Source organism: Cydia fagiglandana, chromosome 11 (genome assembly GCF_963556715.1).
Source record: "Cydia fagiglandana chromosome 11, ilCydFagi1.1, whole genome shotgun sequence".
In the NCBI taxonomy this organism is placed as follows: Eukaryota; Metazoa; Arthropoda; class Insecta; order Lepidoptera; family Tortricidae; genus Cydia; species Cydia fagiglandana.
This window is the reverse complement of record NC_085942.1, coordinates 7553082-7572701: the sequence shown is the minus strand read 5'-3', so window position 1 is coordinate 7572701 and position 19620 is coordinate 7553082. Positions and strand designations below refer to the sequence as shown.

At 38.6% G+C, this 19620-nt stretch overlaps 3 protein-coding genes across 4 annotated transcripts; 2 read left to right on the top strand and 1 right to left on the bottom strand.

Annotated features, from left to right (window-relative positions):
* The first annotated feature begins 55 nt into the window (after window positions 1-55).
* LOC134668840 (ubiquitin domain-containing protein UBFD1-like) lies at window positions 56-2602 on the top strand. The gene is made up of 6 exons (XM_063526311.1): window positions 56-213; window positions 330-760; window positions 836-964; window positions 1247-1388; window positions 1808-1854; window positions 1938-2602. Exons 1-6 carry the CDS (start codon window positions 201-203, stop codon window positions 2046-2048), a joined length of 873 nt encoding a protein of 290 aa, XP_063382381.1. The 5' UTR covers window positions 56-200; the 3' UTR covers window positions 2049-2602.
* A 93-nt stretch (window positions 2603-2695) lies between these two features.
* On the bottom strand, window positions 2696-5565 carry LOC134668839 (uncharacterized). 2 transcript variants are annotated; one of them, XM_063526309.1, is made up of 5 exons: window positions 5103-5565; window positions 4621-4865; window positions 3814-3946; window positions 3233-3362; window positions 2696-3036 (listed from the first exon to the last, which is right to left on the bottom strand). In XM_063526309.1, the coding sequence occupies exons 1-5, from the start codon at window positions 5457-5459 to the stop codon at window positions 2951-2953; spliced, it is 951 nt and encodes a 316-aa protein (XP_063382379.1). In that variant the 5' UTR covers window positions 5460-5565; the 3' UTR covers window positions 2696-2950. The 2 variants fall into 2 exon arrangements, with proteins under 2 accessions (XP_063382379.1, XP_063382380.1); XM_063526310.1 differs by lacking the exon at window positions 3233-3362.
* A 395-nt stretch (window positions 5566-5960) lies between these two features.
* LOC134668819 (polycomb protein suz12) lies at window positions 5961-16939 on the top strand. Its single transcript, XM_063526276.1, has 9 exons — window positions 5961-6207; window positions 6286-6332; window positions 6415-6702; window positions 7243-7456; window positions 8015-8250; window positions 9072-9288; window positions 11012-11211; window positions 15324-15598; window positions 16136-16939. Exons 1-9 carry the CDS (start codon window positions 6108-6110, stop codon window positions 16821-16823), a joined length of 2265 nt encoding a protein of 754 aa, XP_063382346.1. The 5' UTR covers window positions 5961-6107; the 3' UTR covers window positions 16824-16939.
* The last annotated feature ends 2681 nt before the right edge of the window (window positions 16940-19620 follow it).

Below are 19620 nucleotides of genomic sequence, written 5' to 3'. Positions count from 1 at the left end.
GATTGTTCTTGTTCACAATTAATTTTTAGATGTTTATTTTTGTTTGCACCCAAAACAAAGTAATTGATTTCTGAACGCAACGCAATGGTGACGAAAAATTTGTTGCTTCATGTCACTCGGTCGGCTCTATTTTAATTATTTTTCAAAACAACTCTAATATACTGGTGATTCTTATTCATTTACACAATCTATTCTAAATTATGGATTATATCGGTAAGTCTTTACAAGTGTCGTTCATTTAAAAACTGTTGATTTCTTTGTTACTGAACTGCATTGAGAGCTTTTGTTCTAGAAATTTTGCAAACTCACGTTATGTTATTATTTACCAGCTTCCGAAAAGGGAGACTCTACAGAAAATTGTGATCCCAACTCTTTAATATCGAATGGCACAAAGACTGCGTTAGAATGTAGACCAAGCACTGAGAAACCACACACGGAAGCTCCCGCCGAGAGCAGCGCATGTACGTCGGAGTCCGTCGAGGAGGCCGAAGAATGCGAGATCCCTGAACAGATCGAATTTACCGTAGTCTTTAACAAAGTTAAACATGACATAACCTTTGCATATGATGCGCCCGTGTTAGATTTAAAAGCCCACTTGGAAAGAATATGTCAAGTGCCACAACACGCACAAAAGTTAATAATAAAAGGCATGGCGCGCAACGATCAGACACTAAGGCAAGCTGGAGTTGTCAAAGGAGGAAAGGTCATGCTTGTTGGATCTAAAATGGATGATATTTTAGCTGTAAAGAGTGTGCCAAAGGTGGGTAACAACACAATAACATTCTTATTAGAATAATCAGCTGTAGTTCAGAACTAACAGTTTTATCGTTTATAGGAAATACTGGAAGAAAAAGCTAGTAGTGGCCAGTCAAGTAAGGAGCCTTTGTGTGCACAAAAAATACACAGGAAAGTGTTGGACAAAGGAATTCCTCCTGATGCTATGCCAGGAGTCAAGGGTGTTAAGGTGAGACTTAAAAAAAAGTGTATTCTTCTGCTTCAGTCAGTCCCTCAATGCTGTGGGACTGACTGAAGACCAGGTTTATCCATGACGCTATCCTCATGCAGTTTTATTTGCATAGGTGTAGTAATTTGAACACACCATCTAGTAGGGTGAGGGCCCTGATGTCTGGTGCCTTCAACTTAGCCCGTAAAAAAGTATAGTATATTATTTTAATAGGCATATTCTTTGCTTGTTTCTACCCAATGGGTATATAGTAATTGTGGTCATAATATAATACATTTTCAGGAGCCACTGCCACCGGTGCCTTTGAGCGGAATGTTAAACAAACATGGTGGCAAAGTGCGGTTGACCTTCAAGCCAGAGCAGGACCAGCTTTGGCTGGGGACAAAGGAGCGCACAGAGAAACTTGCCATGACTTCCATTAAAAGTAAGTAATCAACTGGTTATTTATAGATGAAAAACACATTCAGTGCCAAAAACCCGACTATCGGATATTTTATGATTTTGTTCCTAGGCCGGATGACTCGATAGTGCTTTATATGACGAAATTGTTGTGTTCTGGCGCGGATGTCTTGTTTGGCTGGGTGGCAAGGAATGTGTTAACTACTTAGATGGAATTTCAGCTTTTGCCTTGAATGCTGTGAGTTCATATAATGCTACTATGTTGTTGTTGTGTTTGAACACTAATATATATTTAAAATGATAAAAGACAAGAGAACGCTTACCTGCCTTTTTTTTCACGGCTGCTTTGTCTCGGTCTAGGTAACATGTTTTACACAAAGTTTACTGTTAGGCAAAATCTATTTATAAATATTTAAAGTAAAGGTTATTTTTTTATTGTTTCAGGCATCACATCTGAACCTATCAAAGATCATGAAGAATATCACATTATGGTATGTCAATTAATATTATTTCACACTGTAAAATAAAAACATGTGTAAATTTTCTATTTTTCCTTAATTATATTTTATTCCAGGGTCTGCAACTAGGGCCCACTGAAGCTTCCAGGTATTGGGTGTACTGGGTACCAGCGCAGTATATAGAGGCAATAAAGGACGCTGTGCTTGGTGTGTGGCAGTTCTTCTAATTACCCGTAAATGTCAAACTCTCTGTCCAGTCGCTGTGTCTATCTTCCCATGCCACTTGGGCGGTTGCAATATTTTAAAAATATATATGTCCAACTCGGTACTGTGGTACCATTTCTTTTGTGATATTACAATGCCAAGTCAATTAAAATTGTCCATTCAGTCTGGCATTTATCTGGTCAAATGAAATATTATTTATTGCTATTGTAAGTTTGCATTTCATGCATTTGGGTTCAGTGAGCTGTACAGTGATGCCAGTAGATAAATTCTTATGATGTGCCACTCAGTTAGCGTGCAGCGTGAGCTTAATGTGCCTTCGAGTTTCAAACATGATCTCTTTACGTGAACTTTACAATAATCAGTCACTTTAGTGAAGGATTGGACGGGATAATTGCAACCTTTCAACTGCTGTTGTTTTTTTTTTTTGTATTGATGTTTAGTGTTTGTATCCAGTAATTGTTAGTGGCTCATGATATGAAATTATGCAGATTACAAGCCAATCCTTCACTGAAAAAATTTTTGAAACTAGAATTAGAAATTACAATGTTTTAAACTATTAATGTTTTTAATTTTTAACATCATACCAAGACAACCCCAATTTTTTGCCGGTTAAAACCAGATTCCAGTTTGGTATAAATTAAATAAAAAGTTAAATTTTAAAAAGTTTATTCAGAGTATAAAGACAAGTTTAAATTGCACTTCAACAAAATATTGCAAATACCTAAAGCTAATTTGGCAGATGATAGTAGTTGTACTACTTAATGGCACCTTACAATAGAGTAAACATTCGAAGAGTAATAAATAGTGTAAATAAAAAAAACATTGTAAAATTTTGGCATGTCGATATGTAGAAAAGAATGCTTATTTTGTACTTAGGAGTGACTTAAATAAATTGGTCCTTAATTTACCCATACTCAGACTGTACAGTCATTGAGAATTGGCCCTTGGGGATGCTTGTGGCATGGTACCACAATCTGGTGTCCAAAAAAACTGTAAAAGGTAAAAATAATAATAATAATACAGTGTCTTATTTCAAATTGTGATGAAACAAGGAAAATTAACTCTGATAGGATGACAACACTAGTAATGGACAAGGACCATATGATGAATATGAATGCATATAATACTGAAACTTAGGGTTGTGCATAACAGCTATACATAAATTCTTTAATGTTTCTGGTCTTACCAATGTCTCCTGGTTCAACATAATACTGGAGCTTATGGCAAACATCATCACATTCAGGCACTGGGGCAATAGACCACCACTTGACACCTTTTACTTGCCCCTGCCACATCAGTCTTGAAATATAGTCCAGCTGAAAGTTATATAAACAAACTATCTTTAATATTTTGTAATAACTTGCAAACAAACCCAAAAAATGATGGATTTTTTAAACATAGGGCAGGGCAGCTATCAGTTCCCGCACAACTACGCCGAAATGTAACCCTCCCTAATTTTTCAATTAGAAGTGATTGGTATATACAGATTTTGAGAAAAAAGTACAGTTTGCAACAAAATTGTTCATCATCATCTCAGCCATAAGACGTCCACTGCTGAACATAGGCCTCCCCCTTTTTTGGGGGGTGAATGCCATAATCGCCACGCTTGGCAGGCGGGTTGGCGATCGCAGTCGAGTACACCGAATTTGAGGGACACTGCTGCCCGTCCACCAGTGGTCTTGGATGTAGTTTAAGGACATACCCGGGTCCATAATTGTGACAAAATTGTTAATTGTGACACAAATATTTATAGTAACATTAACTTACATGCATAACAGCTCCCATTTCATATCCAAAGAATATATTTTCAGTTGCTGGGAACTCTGCGTCTTCAGGTAGGAATTCTGGCATGTCATAATATTGTCTGACTTTGGCTAAAATATCTGGATGACAATTTCCCCTGAAAAAAAAACAAGTTCCATTCACCTAGTTGAAGTGCTTTGTCATGCAAAAATTACTCTACTTTTCTTATGCTACATTATCAAAATATTACATGCTTTCAAGCAAGAATTATACAAGTAAATGACCTCTTTTCAAGGTGCTATTGTTATGTCAGGCCATACTCTAAGATGGCAACAGGCGGCCCGCTACCTCTCATATGCGTTCCGGGAGCCTCCCTTATTTGTTTGTAATATTGACAAACAACAATGTCTGCTAAAGTCATAAATATTAACAAAGTGCGGCCCGCGTCAATTTCGTTGACTACTATGTGGCTGCTAAAAGGTTGCCGACCGCTGCTCTAAGAGGTAAATAAGAAGCCACTTGTAGAGCAGCTCATCATGTGTGGTGGCAGCTCATTCTATTTTTTAACCGATTCGGGGCTGATGACACGCCTGCCGTGTCATCAATGTTTTGTATGTGTGGAATATAACACGGGAAGAGTGTCATCATATTCTATGGCGCATGGCATGGCTGCCGTGTCATGAAATGATTGTTCCGCACCACAGCCAAAAGTTTTCGAAAATGGAACACGCAAAAAATCGCTTAATAGACAAATTTATCCAATGCTGGGCAAGGCCTCCCCTTGTTTTGTATTCCTTCTAAAATAAAAAAAGTAGTTTGATATATACTTACCAACCAACATACCAGGGTTTCTGCCCTGGCTCGTTCCTGGCCCTGGCATCAGGCATATTAAATACCTCCTTCAACGTAAACAGATCTGTTTTGAAATTAAGAAACTGGCATCCTTCGTCAACACTTTCATAGCTGCCCACAGTATTCTCATAAAGCCTCTTGAATTTGTAGAAGTCAAGGTCTGTAGCTCTCCAATGGCTTATGGCATTTTTTACTATGATAGGTCTAGATAAATATGCATAGTTCTAAAACAAAAAGTTGAATAATATGAGCAGAAACTAACTAGGTAAGATGGCAGTTACTTATTGTAAAAAGTAGTGCCTACATCAATTCTTGGAATGAGTTGCCAAGCGGACTCTAGGCTTCCATGAGGTTCATGAATTTTCTCCCATTTAGTAAAAAAATCAAAATACTAGCATTTTTAAGTGACACTGGTGGAATGCTCTGAATATGGTCATTAGGGATATGAATAGTATTCTTACAGCAAAGTCTCGCCGGGAGACGTTCCGCAGTATAATGGGTTTCGTGACGTTAGCGCAATATGCGCAATCTGCCAGCGGCCGGGTCGCTTCCCACACAAGGTAATTATTAGGTAATAAACATCTCACACTTAACACGCTATTTCCTACACTCACGCTTATCACTACCGATAGAAAAACTACAACTATCGCCACCACCAATTTCCTGTTGTATACTTTGTTTGCTGTTTCATTATTATAATTGCAAACGTAATTATACTGTCTCAGCAAAACCCCGTTTAATCCACCGTCAATGGCACTTTTTTGTATGTTGCGTATAGCTTTTCTTATAAGTCTAGTCCTGAGGGGCGCTTTTAGCATTATTACTAATGCAAATAAATATTTCTCTCACATTTTAAAGGATAGTTTTAGTGTATAAAATACTAAAAATAGTTTTGAAATTGCCTTTTGCGACTTTAATTTGACAGTTTTGACATTTCTATAAAAGTACAATACAATAGACTCGGTTTCATTATACGCTTAAAAATGAAAAAACACCTTGACATATTCACTTAAAACCAATAATTTATTACAACAAGGACCATACGTAATTATTTATTTACGTAACTTTTTGTGCAATTAAAAGTTATTATAATTATATTTCTATATACATATATTAAACCATTTTTTTTTTCAATAATCCGTTTTTTATTTATAGGCTTTTTATTTTAAGTTTATTTAGTTTAGAGATAGTTTGTATTATTATTTGTAAGCTAATTTAATGTTTTATATTTACTTAATTATTTGTGAATTAAAATTCCATAATCCGTACAGTCTTGATGTCTTTCGTCGATTCCAAAGAGAAAAAAGTATAATATGAAATTGTCTATGCTCGCACTGACGCTGCCCGCCGCTGCTCACCCGCGATGTCGACCACCTCCACCTGTCAAATGTCATCTAAGGCAAGTCAACGAACCGATAACCGATGAACTTGGCGGTTTAGTTGATAATTAATCAAACTAAGCAGAAATGCCCCCTAAAAAGCGCGATAAAGACAATGATACAACAAAAAACTCTAAAATCGACCATCTCCAGGCCGACCATGAGCTGTTTTTGCAAGCATTTGAAAGTAAGTTCCAGTGTTAGATAGTAGCTTTCAGTGATGAATAATAATTTGTGCTAGATAATGCTATTTTGTGTTTTACAGAGCCAACACAAATATACAGATTTCTGCGAACTCGTAACATGCTATCGGTAAGTTTTATTGAATTCTATAAACAAAACACGCTATTAGGTTGCACGCTATTATCTACAACTGTACTTTCTTTGTTTGCAGCCGATTTTCCTGAATAGAACGTTGTCGTATATGAAGCGGAGGATGTCTAGGAGTAATAAAAGTCGCGTGGGGTTCAAGGTTAGCTCTTTGCTGGAGAAAATCACCTTGAAGAAGAGTACAGAACTGCAACCTAACAGTTTGGGGGGGTACATGACTCTGACCTTCCTGGGCTTTTATGACAAGAGCTTAGTGGATCCCAGAGACTACCAAGTGAAAGTGGAGACCTTGCTGCTCAAGATATGCCATAAAAAGAGGAAAGAGAGCTCATCTGATGTGATGGAAGTTTCAGTAAGTGTTCTGAATTCATTTAATGACACTCTCCAGTATGGATCCTTATTTATTATCATTGCTCCGCGACAATTTATGCATATTGTACATCTGATTACTGAGTATGAATTAATGAATAACGAATTTAAGATATGATAATGTTCTAGTTTTTGTTATTGATTATTTATATTTATAGTCTGGTTAACCCTCTGTATCATTTTTTCCAATAGACTAGACTTTATTTAAAAAAAAAGGAGTAGTTTGTACTTGCTACCTAACCTACAGTTAAACAGTTTATTAGCTGGCCATAGGTACTACATATAATACTAATAGGAGCATTTCACAAGCAACCCATACAAGCATATGCATTTGTTTATCTATTAATGTTTTTTCTGCATATATTGATAGCAGAAGCATGTTTAGAGTACATTTGTCTCAGAAAAGGAAATTCATATACCTAAAATCTCTACAAAATATGAAACATGTAAGACAATTCAGTGGAAATCACAATTTTTTGTATTAGAATACCATAGAAACAACTAGACTTTTACTATTTTCTAGATTGGCACCTGCTCACTGCCACTTAACCCCTCCACTTCGGAGCCCCCCACCATGGCTTCAGCCGTCAGCATCTCCAGCGTCACCTTCAGTCCCTCGCAGGGGCCCAATGTAAAATCCTATATGCTTATGCTCAAAGTCACGGTCACAAGGAACTCGGGGAACGCTACCAATGGCAGCAGTAGTTCTACCGAAATCATGAATGGAGATAGTGAAGGTAATGTTTAACCTCTAGCGTCCCAGCGCACCAGCCCTCCTAAGCCAAATAGCGGTATCTCAAAAACAAATGATGTTGAAAATGGAATTAACAGATAAAGAAATCAAGGTATATATGTTTGCATTAAATTTTTATTTGAGATACCGTTATTTGGCTTAGCAGTGTAGACCTCGCAAGCATTGCTCATCGGAGTCTTTCCAAGGACGCCAATGACGGCTACAGCCGACAGCTTCGCCAATGCAATTTGGCTTAAATAATCGCGATCGCCTGGCGGCCGGGGTACGTCATATTCCTTCACCGTCTTGCGCTCAAAAGGTTAAAACAGGCTCTGTCACATTAAAATAACTTCCAAAAACGGAATTGATAAAAAAAATCTATTTAATGAACTTGCTCACAAAATTTAACGAGAATCGATTGAGATTTGCGACCTGTAGAGGAGAACATCTAGAGTCTAGATGCATTGATTTCGTATGTCTAGATTCTAGACATACGAAATCATTTTTGCCCGACTGAAATTATTCAACACTATTTATATAAATTAATATTTATTTAATGCAGAACCAGCCACAAAACGCCTGAAATCATCTGAGCATGTCAACAATTCGTCCTCTGACAGCAAATGGAGCAAGCTCTACGGCAGTGAGCTGATAGTGTACGACAAGCACAACCGCTGCCTGCTCACTAACGGAGAGTATGATCTGGTGCTGCATGACGTGACGCCGGGTGGACGGAGCACAACCCTGGCCAGGTCTCCGCATAAGGCCCTGATGGCTCAATGGGAGACTATTCCTAATGTAAGTTCTATTCTTAACTTTGTATATTTAATAGCGGCTATGTTAAATTAGGTATCCATTATATTTCAAAAGATGCAAATTCGTATAAGCTTAGAGTGCTTACTCCGTGCATGGATAATAATCTCATTTATAATAAGATTAATGAGTTTTAAATGACCTTAGCGAATATACTCTTTACGAACAGACTCTAGCAATGTGTTGAATTAGGATGTCCTTTTTTTAATCTTTTTTTTTATAAGGGGTTTTGTCACAACTAACAACTTCTTTATCACTAATTATACCTTATTTTTGGTTTGCTGTAATCCTTCTACGATTCACCTTATTATTATACTTATACTTACTTACCTAATACAAAATATGTATTTTAGAATGTATTTCTTTAGGTTGCTAAACAATTATAATGTAGAGTTTGAGATACCTAGTATCTCAAATCTCAATGTAATTATGTCCATATCAGTCGGGTAATACTTGATTGCTTTTAATTCTGTAGCATCAAGGTCTCTAAACCATTTTAGAAATGTGCGCATCTCCAGTATCCTATAGACGCAATGCGCACAAACACAACGAAAGTAGGTATTTGGGGGTGTTTGCATGTGTAGCGCTATAAGATTTATTTAGAATCTTTAATACATATTTGGATGCAGGTCATTGACATATATCTTAAGACGGGCCGTATGGGCAATAAGAATGGGGCCAGTACAGTGGTGTTACGCACACGATTTCAAGCCAATCGTGCAGTCTAACGCAACTAGTTGCGACCAATCGCGCGCGTTATGCGATCTCATCAACCAATCGCGTCGACAATTATGTAATCGTTACAGGAAAATGAAATGCAAACTGACATAAACCCGTTCGACATCTTCAAAGTGAGACCGCTCCTCAAACTGAAGCTCAGCTGGAGCCAAGAGCCGACCAACGGGCTGGTGAACCGCCCCAAGCTGTACCAGCAGGAGGCCAATGGTGCTAAGAAGGATACTGTCACTGCCAAGGAGAGACCTTCGGGGAGCCAGCAGAAGAATGGGAATGAGGCGAAAAATAGTAAGTTGAATGTAAAATGAATGAGCAGACAAGGTGTTCACAATATCTGAACACTCACTCTAACGCCCTGACAATAGAGGCGTGTTCAGATATTTGTGAGCGCCTTAGCCGCTCCAATATCTATGATGGCGACTGTACTTTCAAGGGATTATGGCTTTATGGGCTAACAAGCCATTATTTACATTCCAAACTAGTAACGATACTTTGAAATGTTGCCCCCTCTTTATATTATACATAATTATTAAATTTAAAATTAAAAAAATTACACTTCCAATGTGTTGGGATTAGCGTTGTTCATAACTATTCCAAATTTCAAATCGATAGCTCCAGTAGTTCTCGAGATATTTTGCGATGTGACAGACGGACGGACAGAGTCGCACATAAGGGTTCCTTTTGTATCTTTTTGGCATGGAACCCTAAAAAACAAGAATTTGACAATTTTGACACTATTCGTAGGATTGACATTGCAAAAGGCAAACAAAAATCGATTTGATAGCTGTTAGTCCAAATTGTAATTCGTCCAAGTAGCGATTTGTCCATTACGTGGTTCGTCAAGTATCATTTACGCCGTTCGCCCATATCGCGATTCGTCCAAGTCGCTATTTGTCCATTATTTACATTCCAAACTAGTAACGATACTTTGAAATGTTGCCCCCTCTTTATATTATACATAATTATTAAATTTAAAATTAAAAAATTACACTTCCAATGTGTTGGGATTAGCGTTGTTCATAACTATTCCAAATTTCAAATCGATAGCTCCAGTAGTTCTCGAGATATTTTGCGATGTGACAGACGGACGGACAGAGTCGCACATAAGGGTTCCTTTTGTATCTTTTTGGCATGGAACCCTAAAAAACAAGAATTTGACAATTTTGACACTATTCGTAGGATTGACATTGCAAAAGGCAAACAAAAATCGATTTGATAGCTGTTAGTCCAAATTGTAATTCGTCCAAGTAGCGATTTGTCCATTACGTGGTTCGTCAAGTATCATTTACGCCGTTCGCCCATATCGCGATTCGTCCAAGTCGCTATTTGTCCATTTTGTTTCTGCCGCAGTGGAAATGGAGCCTAATTAATCCCATTTAATTACCCACCTTCGAAATCTAAACCTTACTCTAACATGTCATATTTAAAGTCATGGGTTACCTTACCATGTTGTTTCAATATCATTGAAGTACCAAATTTCGAATCAATAGGACATATGGAAGGTAGTCAGATCCCCTCATCAACGAAAAGAGCTGATGACCTTCAAACGGCTGAACAGATTTTCATGAAACATGGCTAAGAACACTCGGGGTAAAATTATCTATGACACAAATCGGATCCCCTCATCAACTAGAAAAGAGCTGATGATCTTTAAACGGCTGAACAGATTTTCATGAAACATGGCCAAGTCAATCTATTTTATTTAAACATAAAAGATTTTTAAAAGCGTGTTGGACGTAAAGTGTGTTGGACGTAATGCGTGTTGGACGAAAAGCGTGTTGGCCTAAAAGCGTGTTGGACGAAAAGCGTGTTGGGCGAAAAGCGTACTTAAATTCATTTGGACGAATCGCGTTTCGGACCAACAGCTATCAAATCCAAAAATCTAGCTATGATACATTTTTAACATGCATAATTACGAAATGTATTCATAAATTTTATAATGACAAGTCCATGAATTCAGATCTCAAATTTTATCTATAACTCATTTACTTACATTTCTTATAATTCCTAGACAAATCCAAATCAGACACAAGCGAAGAGAACAAACGCCAACAAATCATCTACCAATTCCTATACAACAACAACTCGCGGCAACAGACGGAGGCGTGCGACGACTTGCATTGCCCGTGGTGCTCCCTCGACTGCGGCACGCTCTACTCTCTGCTGAAGCACTTGAAGCTCTGCCATTCGAGATTCAATTTCACGTATTTCGTAAGTATACAACATCCATTCTACATTTTAATTTTTAACAAGTAGAAACATCTGCGATCGATGCTATCGACCTTAGAATAAAGCTGGGGATCCCCTTTACCTATGTAGTGGAAAGCTTTGCTGGCTATGATGAGGTCTTGGTGGCTTAGATGGCAGAGCGCTGGAGTATCGATCCAGAGGCCGTGAGTTCAAGTCTCACCCACAGTAATTTTCCACTTTTAATCCATGTACATGTTTTTTGGGTAATATTTGTTTATTTTAATTTTATTACACAAAAGATCAACTTGATGTACAAAAGGCGAACTTAATAACGCAAGGCATTCTCTGCCAATCCACCTTAAGGCAAAGCAGAAAAAATTGTAGGAGTACATAAGTATGTAAACAATATCTATACCTATTTATTTAACTAGTAGTTCGCCCCGAACTGTGAACTCGCGGTTCGCCAAAAAGATCAATTGAATGCAGTGCTACTTAGTCCGAGATGGGCATTTCGTAATTGATTCCTGATTCCACGATTACTGGAAATTACTTTGTAATCTGATTACTGATTCCCAGATTACTTTGTAATCTAACAATACCGAATTACTAAGTACAATCCCATTTGAGGAATCAGGAATCAACTTTCGAATTCTACAATTACTAGTAATTGGAATCAATGTAAATTCCTCATTACAGGAATATATTACTTGACTCCTTTCAGATTACATTTCGTACTACTATCAAAAGTACAATTCGATAGTAGATATAGATGTTGTTGACTTACTAGGATGCATCTACCTATACCTTATTTGAAACAGGTGTGTAAATTTCGAAAATGATGATCATGACCAGTAAAACGACATCCATGACGACTTTTATGACATACTGCATGGCCGTCATTTTGGATTCCAAAATGATCATCATTTTCGAAATCAGGCCCCCCTAAAACCTACAAAGTGACATCCATGATGACTTTTATGACATAGTGCATGGCCGCCATCTTGGATTCCAAAATAGTCATTATTTTCGAAATCTGCGCCCCCTAAAACCTATAAAACGATATCCATGACGACTTTTATGACAGTGCATGGCCGCCATCTTGGATTCCAAAAAAATCATCATTTTCGAAATCTGCGCCCCCCAAAACCTATAAAACGACATCTTTATGACATAGTGCATGGCCGCCATTTCGGAATCCAAAATGGTCATCATTTTCGAAATCTGTGCCCCCTAAAACCTATAAAACGACACCCATGACGACTTTTATGACATATACGACATAGTGCATGGCCGCCATCTTCATCTATATTTTGTTGCACACTTACCTTGGCCGCAGACATTCGGAATTTTCATTCAGTTTTCGTACGGAATGACAGGTAGGAACGGGACGTCGCTCTACAAATGTCATTCCGTTCGGAAAATGGGGTTGGCCGGTCGAAGTATTTTGAAGATGGCGCCAGCATAGCTTGCCCTGTCAATCCCTAGAATTGTGTCAATTTTTTGTTTGTAATGAATATTTATGTCCTAGATGCCAGTCATTTAAGCCAAATCTCATAGACAAAGAGGCAAGCTATGATGGCGCCATCTATGCAAACCTTTGACAGTTGCCAACCCCATTCCGAACGCATGGCCACCATTTTGCAATCTAAAATGGTCATCATTTTCGAAATCTGCGCCCTCCAAAACCTATAAAACGACATCCACGACGACTTTTATGACATAGTGCATGGTCGCCATTTTGGAATTCAAAAAGGTCATCATTTTAGAAATCGGGGCCCCCTAAAACCTATAAAACGACATCCATGAAGACTTTTGTGACATAGTACATGGCCGCCATGTTGGATTCCAAAATGGTCATCATTTTCGAAATCTGCGCCCCCTAAAACCTATAAAACGACATATATGACGACTTTTATAACATAGTGCATGGCCGCCATTTTGGAATCCAAAATGGTCATCATTATCGAAATCTGTGCACCCTAAAACCTATAAAACGACACCCATGACGACTTTTATGACATAGTGCATGGCCGCCATTTTGGAATTCAAAAAGGTCATCATTTTCGAAATCAGGGCCCCCTAAAACCTATAAAACGACATCCATGACGACTTTTATGACATAGTGCATGGCCGCCATGTTGGATTCCAAAATGGTCATCATTTTCGAAATCTGCGCCCCCTAAAACCTATAAAACGACATATATGACGACTTTTATAACATAGTGTATGGCCGCCATTTTAGAATTCAAAATGGTCATCATTATCGAAATCTGCGCCCCCCAAAACCTATAAAACGACATCCATGACGACTTTTATGACATAGTGCATGACCGCCATCTTGGAATCAAAAATGGTCATGATTATCGAAATCTGCGCCCCCCAAAACCTATAAAACGACACCCATGACGACTTTTATGATATAGTCCATGGCCGCCATTTTGCAATCTAAAATGGTCATCATTTTCGAAATCTGCGCCCTCCAAAACCTATAAAACGACATCCATGACGACTTTTATGACATAGTGCATGGCCGCCATTTTGGAATTCAAAAAGGTCATCATTTTCTAAATCGGGGCCCCCTAAAACCTATAAAACGACATCCATAACGACTTTTATGACATAGTGCATGGCCGCCATGTTGGATTCCAAAATGGTCATCATTTTCGAAATCTATGCCCCCCTAAAACCTATAAAACGACATATATGACGACTTTTATAACATAGTGCATGGCCGCCATTTTGGAATCCAAAATGGTCATCATTATCGAAATCTGCGCCCCCCAAAACCTATAAAACGACATCCATGACGACTTTTATGACATACTGCATGACCGCCATCTTGGAATCAAAAATGGTCATCATTATCGAAATCTGCCCCCCCCCCAAAACCTATAAAACGACACCCATGACGACTTTTATGACATAGTGCATGGCCGCCATTTCGCAATCTAAAATAGTCATCATTTTCGAAATCTGCGCCCTCCAAAACCTATAAAACGACATCCATGACGACTTTTATGACATAGTGCATGGCCGCCATTTTGGAATTCAAAAAGGTCATCATTTTCGAAATCGGGGCCCCCTAAAACCTATAAAACGACATCCATGACGACTTTTATGACATAGTGCATGGCCGCCATGTTGGATTCCAAAATGGTCTTCATTTTCGAAATCTGCGCCCCCTAAAATCTATAAAACGACATATATGACGACTTTTATAACATAGTGCATGGCCGCCATTTTGGAATCCGAAATGGTCATCATTTTCGAAATCTGTGTCCCCCTAAAACCTATAAAACGACACCCATGACGACTTTTATGACATAGTGCATGGCCGCCATTTTGGATTGCCAAATGGCAAATACCTATACTATGTTTATTTTTATCTTGCTAATTATTTCAAAATGGTAAATTTAACGACGATATTATAAAAGTGCAAGACGAGCGCTTTAATTTGATACCAAACTCGACCATACTTTCTTACAAAAAAGATGACCAGAAATGCATGACCCCTCACAAATAGCTTTTTAGCATTTTAAGCTCTTCTAGCTTAATAACCTCTTGATAAAGCCTGCTCATAATTTAATGACTAAAATTTACTGCCCTCAACTACACGTTTACCCAATTTCATTTAAATTAGGACAAATTTACTTAAGTTCTTGAGTATCAAACTATCTTCTGACAGTTCAGCTTAAAAACATCGAAATGCCGGGACGTGCCGCTAGCCGGCCGCGTGTCCGAAGTCGAATGTAAGAACTTCGCTTCGCTTCGCTCGCTCGTTCGATTATACAAACCGCGATATAATTTCATTGTTTTACCCCGCTCATTGATTCATTGGTTTTTGTAATTAAATATGTGTACAAAACGCGAGAGTGTAATACTCATATCTATATTCTAAGATTTGTTCCTTTTCTTGTGCCTTAATACATACTTTAATGCCTGCTCTAAGTTGTCAGGATGTATTTTTCTGTAGTTTTTCACGGATTTGACTGATCATTTTTATATGTATTTATCGTCAGGAACTTTTCTATATTTGTTTTGGCTTATTTTAATATATTTTATGTCAAACTATGCCACATCAGACCGTTTCTTGAAGTCGGTTCATTTTTATTAATAATATAATCGGTCTCCAGCCAATCCCCGGCGGCGCTCGCATCGACGTGTCCATCAACGAGCTGTACGACGGGTCGTACACGGGGTCGCCGCACGACCTGATCGCGGCGCAGGGCCGCTCGGCCGCCGCCGGGCCGCGCGCGGGGCCCACGCGCCGCACCAGCCTCACCCGCGTCCTCATATGGCGGCCGAGAGCCCGGCGACGCCCGCAGAGGCATAGTTTAGCAGAGTTTTTGGAGCTGGACGATAGCGAATTGGTTGAAGCTCAGCGGCCGTACCTCACGGGGCATAATCGGTGAGTTCTTTTTACGTGATTATCCAGTAGAACCTAAAGATCCAGTCGTTGCCCCGGCCTTACGAGATTAGCTATAATGATATAATGAATCTGGAAACCCAGGGCTTGTACATAATTTTCAAAGGTATTCGACTCATCATCATCTCAGCCACAAGACGTCCACTGCTGAACATAGGCCTCCCCCTTGGATCTCCATACGTGCCGGTTGGAAGCGACCCGCATTCGGTCCGGTATTCGACTATTCGGTAAAAACACCAAGTGACTCACCGAGTCGAGTCGGTTTAGACTTAGACGAACTCGTGTACTTTTGACCGATATTTATGAGCAATGGCAGTAATCTATTTTCAAAGGTATTCGACTATTTGGTGAAAACACCAAGTGACTCTCACCGAGCCGAGTCCGTTTAGACTTAGACGAACTCGTGTACTTTTGACCGATATTGAGCAATGGCAGTAATCTACCAGTTTCTCTAAACCAATGCATTGTATCCTTATTTATGGTTTCCCAATTTTACGAAAAACTAAATATTTTTTCCAGCCTCTATCATCACACGATCACCTGCCTCCCAGTATACCCTAACGAGCTTGACATAGACTCGGAAAACGAGACGGATCCGCTCTGGCTCCAGCAGAAAACCATGATGATGATCGACGAGTTCACCGACGTCAACGAGGGAGAGAAGGAGCTCATGAAGATGTGGAACCTCCACGTGATGAAGTACAACTACGTCGGGGACTGCCAGATCCCGCTAGCTTGCCAAATGTTCCTCCAAATGAAGGGGAAAGAACTCCTCGAGAAAAACCTGTACAGAAACTTTATACTCCACATGTGTTCGCTTCATGACTTCGGACTATTAAGTCCTGTGGCCCTCTACCAAACCGTGCAAATGCTTAATCAAATGCTAGCGGACAACGCTGAAGCCAAAGAAAAAATGAGAGAATCACTCAAAGCGCAACGCGAACACTGGAACGCTGTGGGCAAATACCAGCAACCGGTAGTGATCGAGCAAAAACCACAGAACAACACAGCTAAATTAAACAATGTCGAAGCCTCTCCATCCGTTAGAAGAAAGACTTCCAATCTTAATAATAGGATTAATACTCCGAGCACTAGTTATAAAAACGCTCCGAGCACATCCAACGGTGACACCAAGAGGAAAATGTCTTCGGGTAGTATTCAGAGTCGCAAGCGGTCGTCGATATCAGAGCGAAAGCGATCTGTATAGCGAATACTGACGCGCTCGGGGATGCGGTGACGCGTCGAGTCGAGGCTAAGTACATTGTGAAGGCTCTAGCGGGGCATTTCTGCGAGAAGTCACAAGTGTACAAATGCTACAAACTTATTATTTTTAAGTATAAGTTACGTCGGTTTCTGATTCTGACGCTAGGTATACTCTGTTATGATTTATCTGTTGTTTTTCAGTCACTAAACGTGTTACTTGCGTTGCGTTTTCCCCTTATATTTCTTTGCCTAAGCGGTGTTAACGTATTATCTTCGGTATCTATGTATACTCGATTCCTAATAAATTGTCTTGTTGCAAAACGTAAATAATATAGAGTAATTCGCCAGTAACTGGCCACCCTAAACTAAAAATGAATTCTATTCACCTATAAACAGAATTCATTTTAGTATAAGGCGGCTAGTTAATGAAGGCTGGCCAGTTATTGAAACCTTATACTAAAATGAATTCTGTTTATAAGTGAATAGAATTCATTTTTATTTTAGGGTGGCCAATTACTAACAGTTGCCAGTTACTGGCGAATTACTCTACTCTAGCTGTCCATAAATTTCGATTTTTATGTAAAAAAAATAGAAATAATTTGATATTTTTAGGGTTCCGTACCCAAAGGGTAAAACGGGACCCTATTACTAAGACTGCTGTCCGTCCGTCCGTCCGTCTGTCACCAGGCTGTATCTCACGAACCGTGATAGCTAGACAGTTGAAATTTTCACAGATGATGTATTTCTGTTGCCACTATAACAACAAATACTAAAAACAGAATAAAATAAAGATTTAAGTGGGGCTCCCATACAACAAACGTGATTATTGACCGAAGTTAAGCAACGTCGGGCGGGGTCATGGTCAGTACTTGGATGGGTGACCGTTTTTTTTTTGCCTTTTTTAGCATTATGGTACGGAACCCTTCGTGCGCGAGTCCGACTCGCACTTGCCCGGTTTTTTTCTCATACCACTTTGTGACCTTGTTGACATCTCGCAGAAATGCCCACAAGACTTATGAAAAAGTGGATTGTCATCGAAATGTATTCTATTATACGTAGATAAATTTTCAAGACTGGATGATAGATTCGCTTTGATGATTTACACTTTTTAATGACTTTCATTTTTCATGTGTTTAATGATGATTTTACAATAATGACGGAGATAATATAGAAAAAATATTGATCTTGCATGTTCCTCTTGTCTCTTAAAATTGGCCATATCCAATTGTGAATCAAATAATGTGATGTTCCCGAGCAAAAGGTACTTTATGTTTTCAATTGTGATTTATAATTTCGTCTTTTTGTCAATATCTTATTGATATTCGAAAAAAGGTACCTTTTGCTTGAAAACGACACCAATGTTGTCAAAATTATTCGCTAGTATTCTGAATAGGATAGTCTTGTTACTGCCAGGAGAATTTAAATGTTAGTCAATGTCCATATAATGGATGACATTGTAGTCTTAAGATTTTGCACGTTTTCGTTTTATGAGAGAGTATTGGTATTATGAATGATTGTATAAGATGTGTAACGCGTGAGAAAAAATCGTGCGCTTTATTATAGCTCAAATAGATGGCGCTATGTAGTACGCCATACATTTTATGGGCACTGGCAGGCGTGGCTCACTCCGCGATTTCGTCGCGTCGCTACAAGTACATGCGGCCCAAACCAATTTTGGTGTCAGGCAGTAGTAGTTGCCGCGCACCGCTATGGAACGGACGCCTCGATCATATCTGTCACAATAGACGCGTTTTGTTAGAGAGTGAACCTTCTGTACCTAGTACTATTATTTATTCTGTGGCACTGGATTTTTAACTTCCTATGTTCCAGAGTCAATTTTGCAGTTTTGAATTTGGAACCTTCTAGTGTTTCATTTAAGTTCAGAATACGATTTGAATTTGTCATTTTAAATGGACAACGGGACTTAGGAGGACAAATAGTCAAATTTTCACAACCAGCATTACCGTACAATGGTATAAATGTACGAATTTGCGTAGCAGTTATCAAATTAAAGAACAGAAGTAGGTAGTTTATTTTTTCAAGTAGACATTTATTACAATGCGCTTATAAACGTCAATAAGCTACGCCGGCTCTAACCCTACACTTCTGCCCGAGAAGATTTAAATCGTTCCTAAATTGGAGGAGGATATCCCAATACGGGACCGGCAAGAAACTCGGCTCAAACTTTACACATCTGATACAATCAATGACTCTTAGTATATTGGTATTATAGATTCCCAATAAAATGTTCATCACAAACAAAATGAGACTTTATACCGTTTTATTTTATATGCGGGACGATTGCGAGTTTTTTTTAACTAATCATGTTGATTGTTATGATTATATGCAATAATAGCACTTGTATTTAGAGATATAAGCGAATCTTGTTCTCTTTTTACCACAGAAAAAAAACTAATCTAGATGGCATTGTACTACGTTTTTTGGTAAGTTATTTTTCCATACATTTGATATTCTACCTTAAGCTCACCGCCTTCTATCTAAAGTTAGCCAAAAAACTCATTGCTCACCCGATATCGCGTCCGTGGGTCTCAAGGAATTAAATATGAATTTGTAGAAAATCAAATGCAATTATACAGGATGGAAAGATAAGTCGGGCCCTGGAGGGAAACTACCTTAAATCCTTAAGCTGGCTCATTTTACTTAAAGGAGACCTTCCTTTATTTTTAAAAAGAAACAAAACTGCATTCAAAATATATTTCTTTTTTTCTTCAATTTGGCTTATCTAAAAAAATCTTAAGTACTAAATATTAGATTTTATGGATATTTTGTACGACAGATGA

Coding starts and splice junctions, on each gene's coding strand:
- LOC134668840 (XM_063526311.1), top strand. Junction 761..835: donor CTGTAAAGAGTGTGCCAAAG/GTGGGTAACAAC, acceptor TATCGTTTATAG/GAAATACTGGAAGAAAAAGC. Junction 965..1,246: donor CAGGAGTCAAGGGTGTTAAG/GTGAGACTTAAA, acceptor ATACATTTTCAG/GAGCCACTGCCACCGGTGCC.
- LOC134668839 (XM_063526309.1), bottom strand. CDS start 5,459: ATGCTAAAAGCGCCCCTCAGGACTAGACTTATAAGAAAAGCTATACGC. Junction 3,947..4,620: donor AAACCCTGGTATGTTGGTTG/GTAAGTATATAT, acceptor TTTTTTTTTCAG/GGGAAATTGTCATCCAGATA. Junction 3,363..3,813: donor AAATGGGAGCTGTTATGCAT/GTAAGTTAATGT, acceptor TATAACTTTCAG/CTGGACTATATTTCAAGACT.
- LOC134668819 (XM_063526276.1), top strand. CDS start 6,108: ATGCCCCCTAAAAAGCGCGATAAAGACAATGATACAACAAAAAACTCT. Junction 6,333..6,414: donor GAACTCGTAACATGCTATCG/GTAAGTTTTATT, acceptor CTTTGTTTGCAG/CCGATTTTCCTGAATAGAAC. Junction 9,289..11,011: donor TGGGAATGAGGCGAAAAATA/GTAAGTTGAATG, acceptor TATAATTCCTAG/ACAAATCCAAATCAGACACA.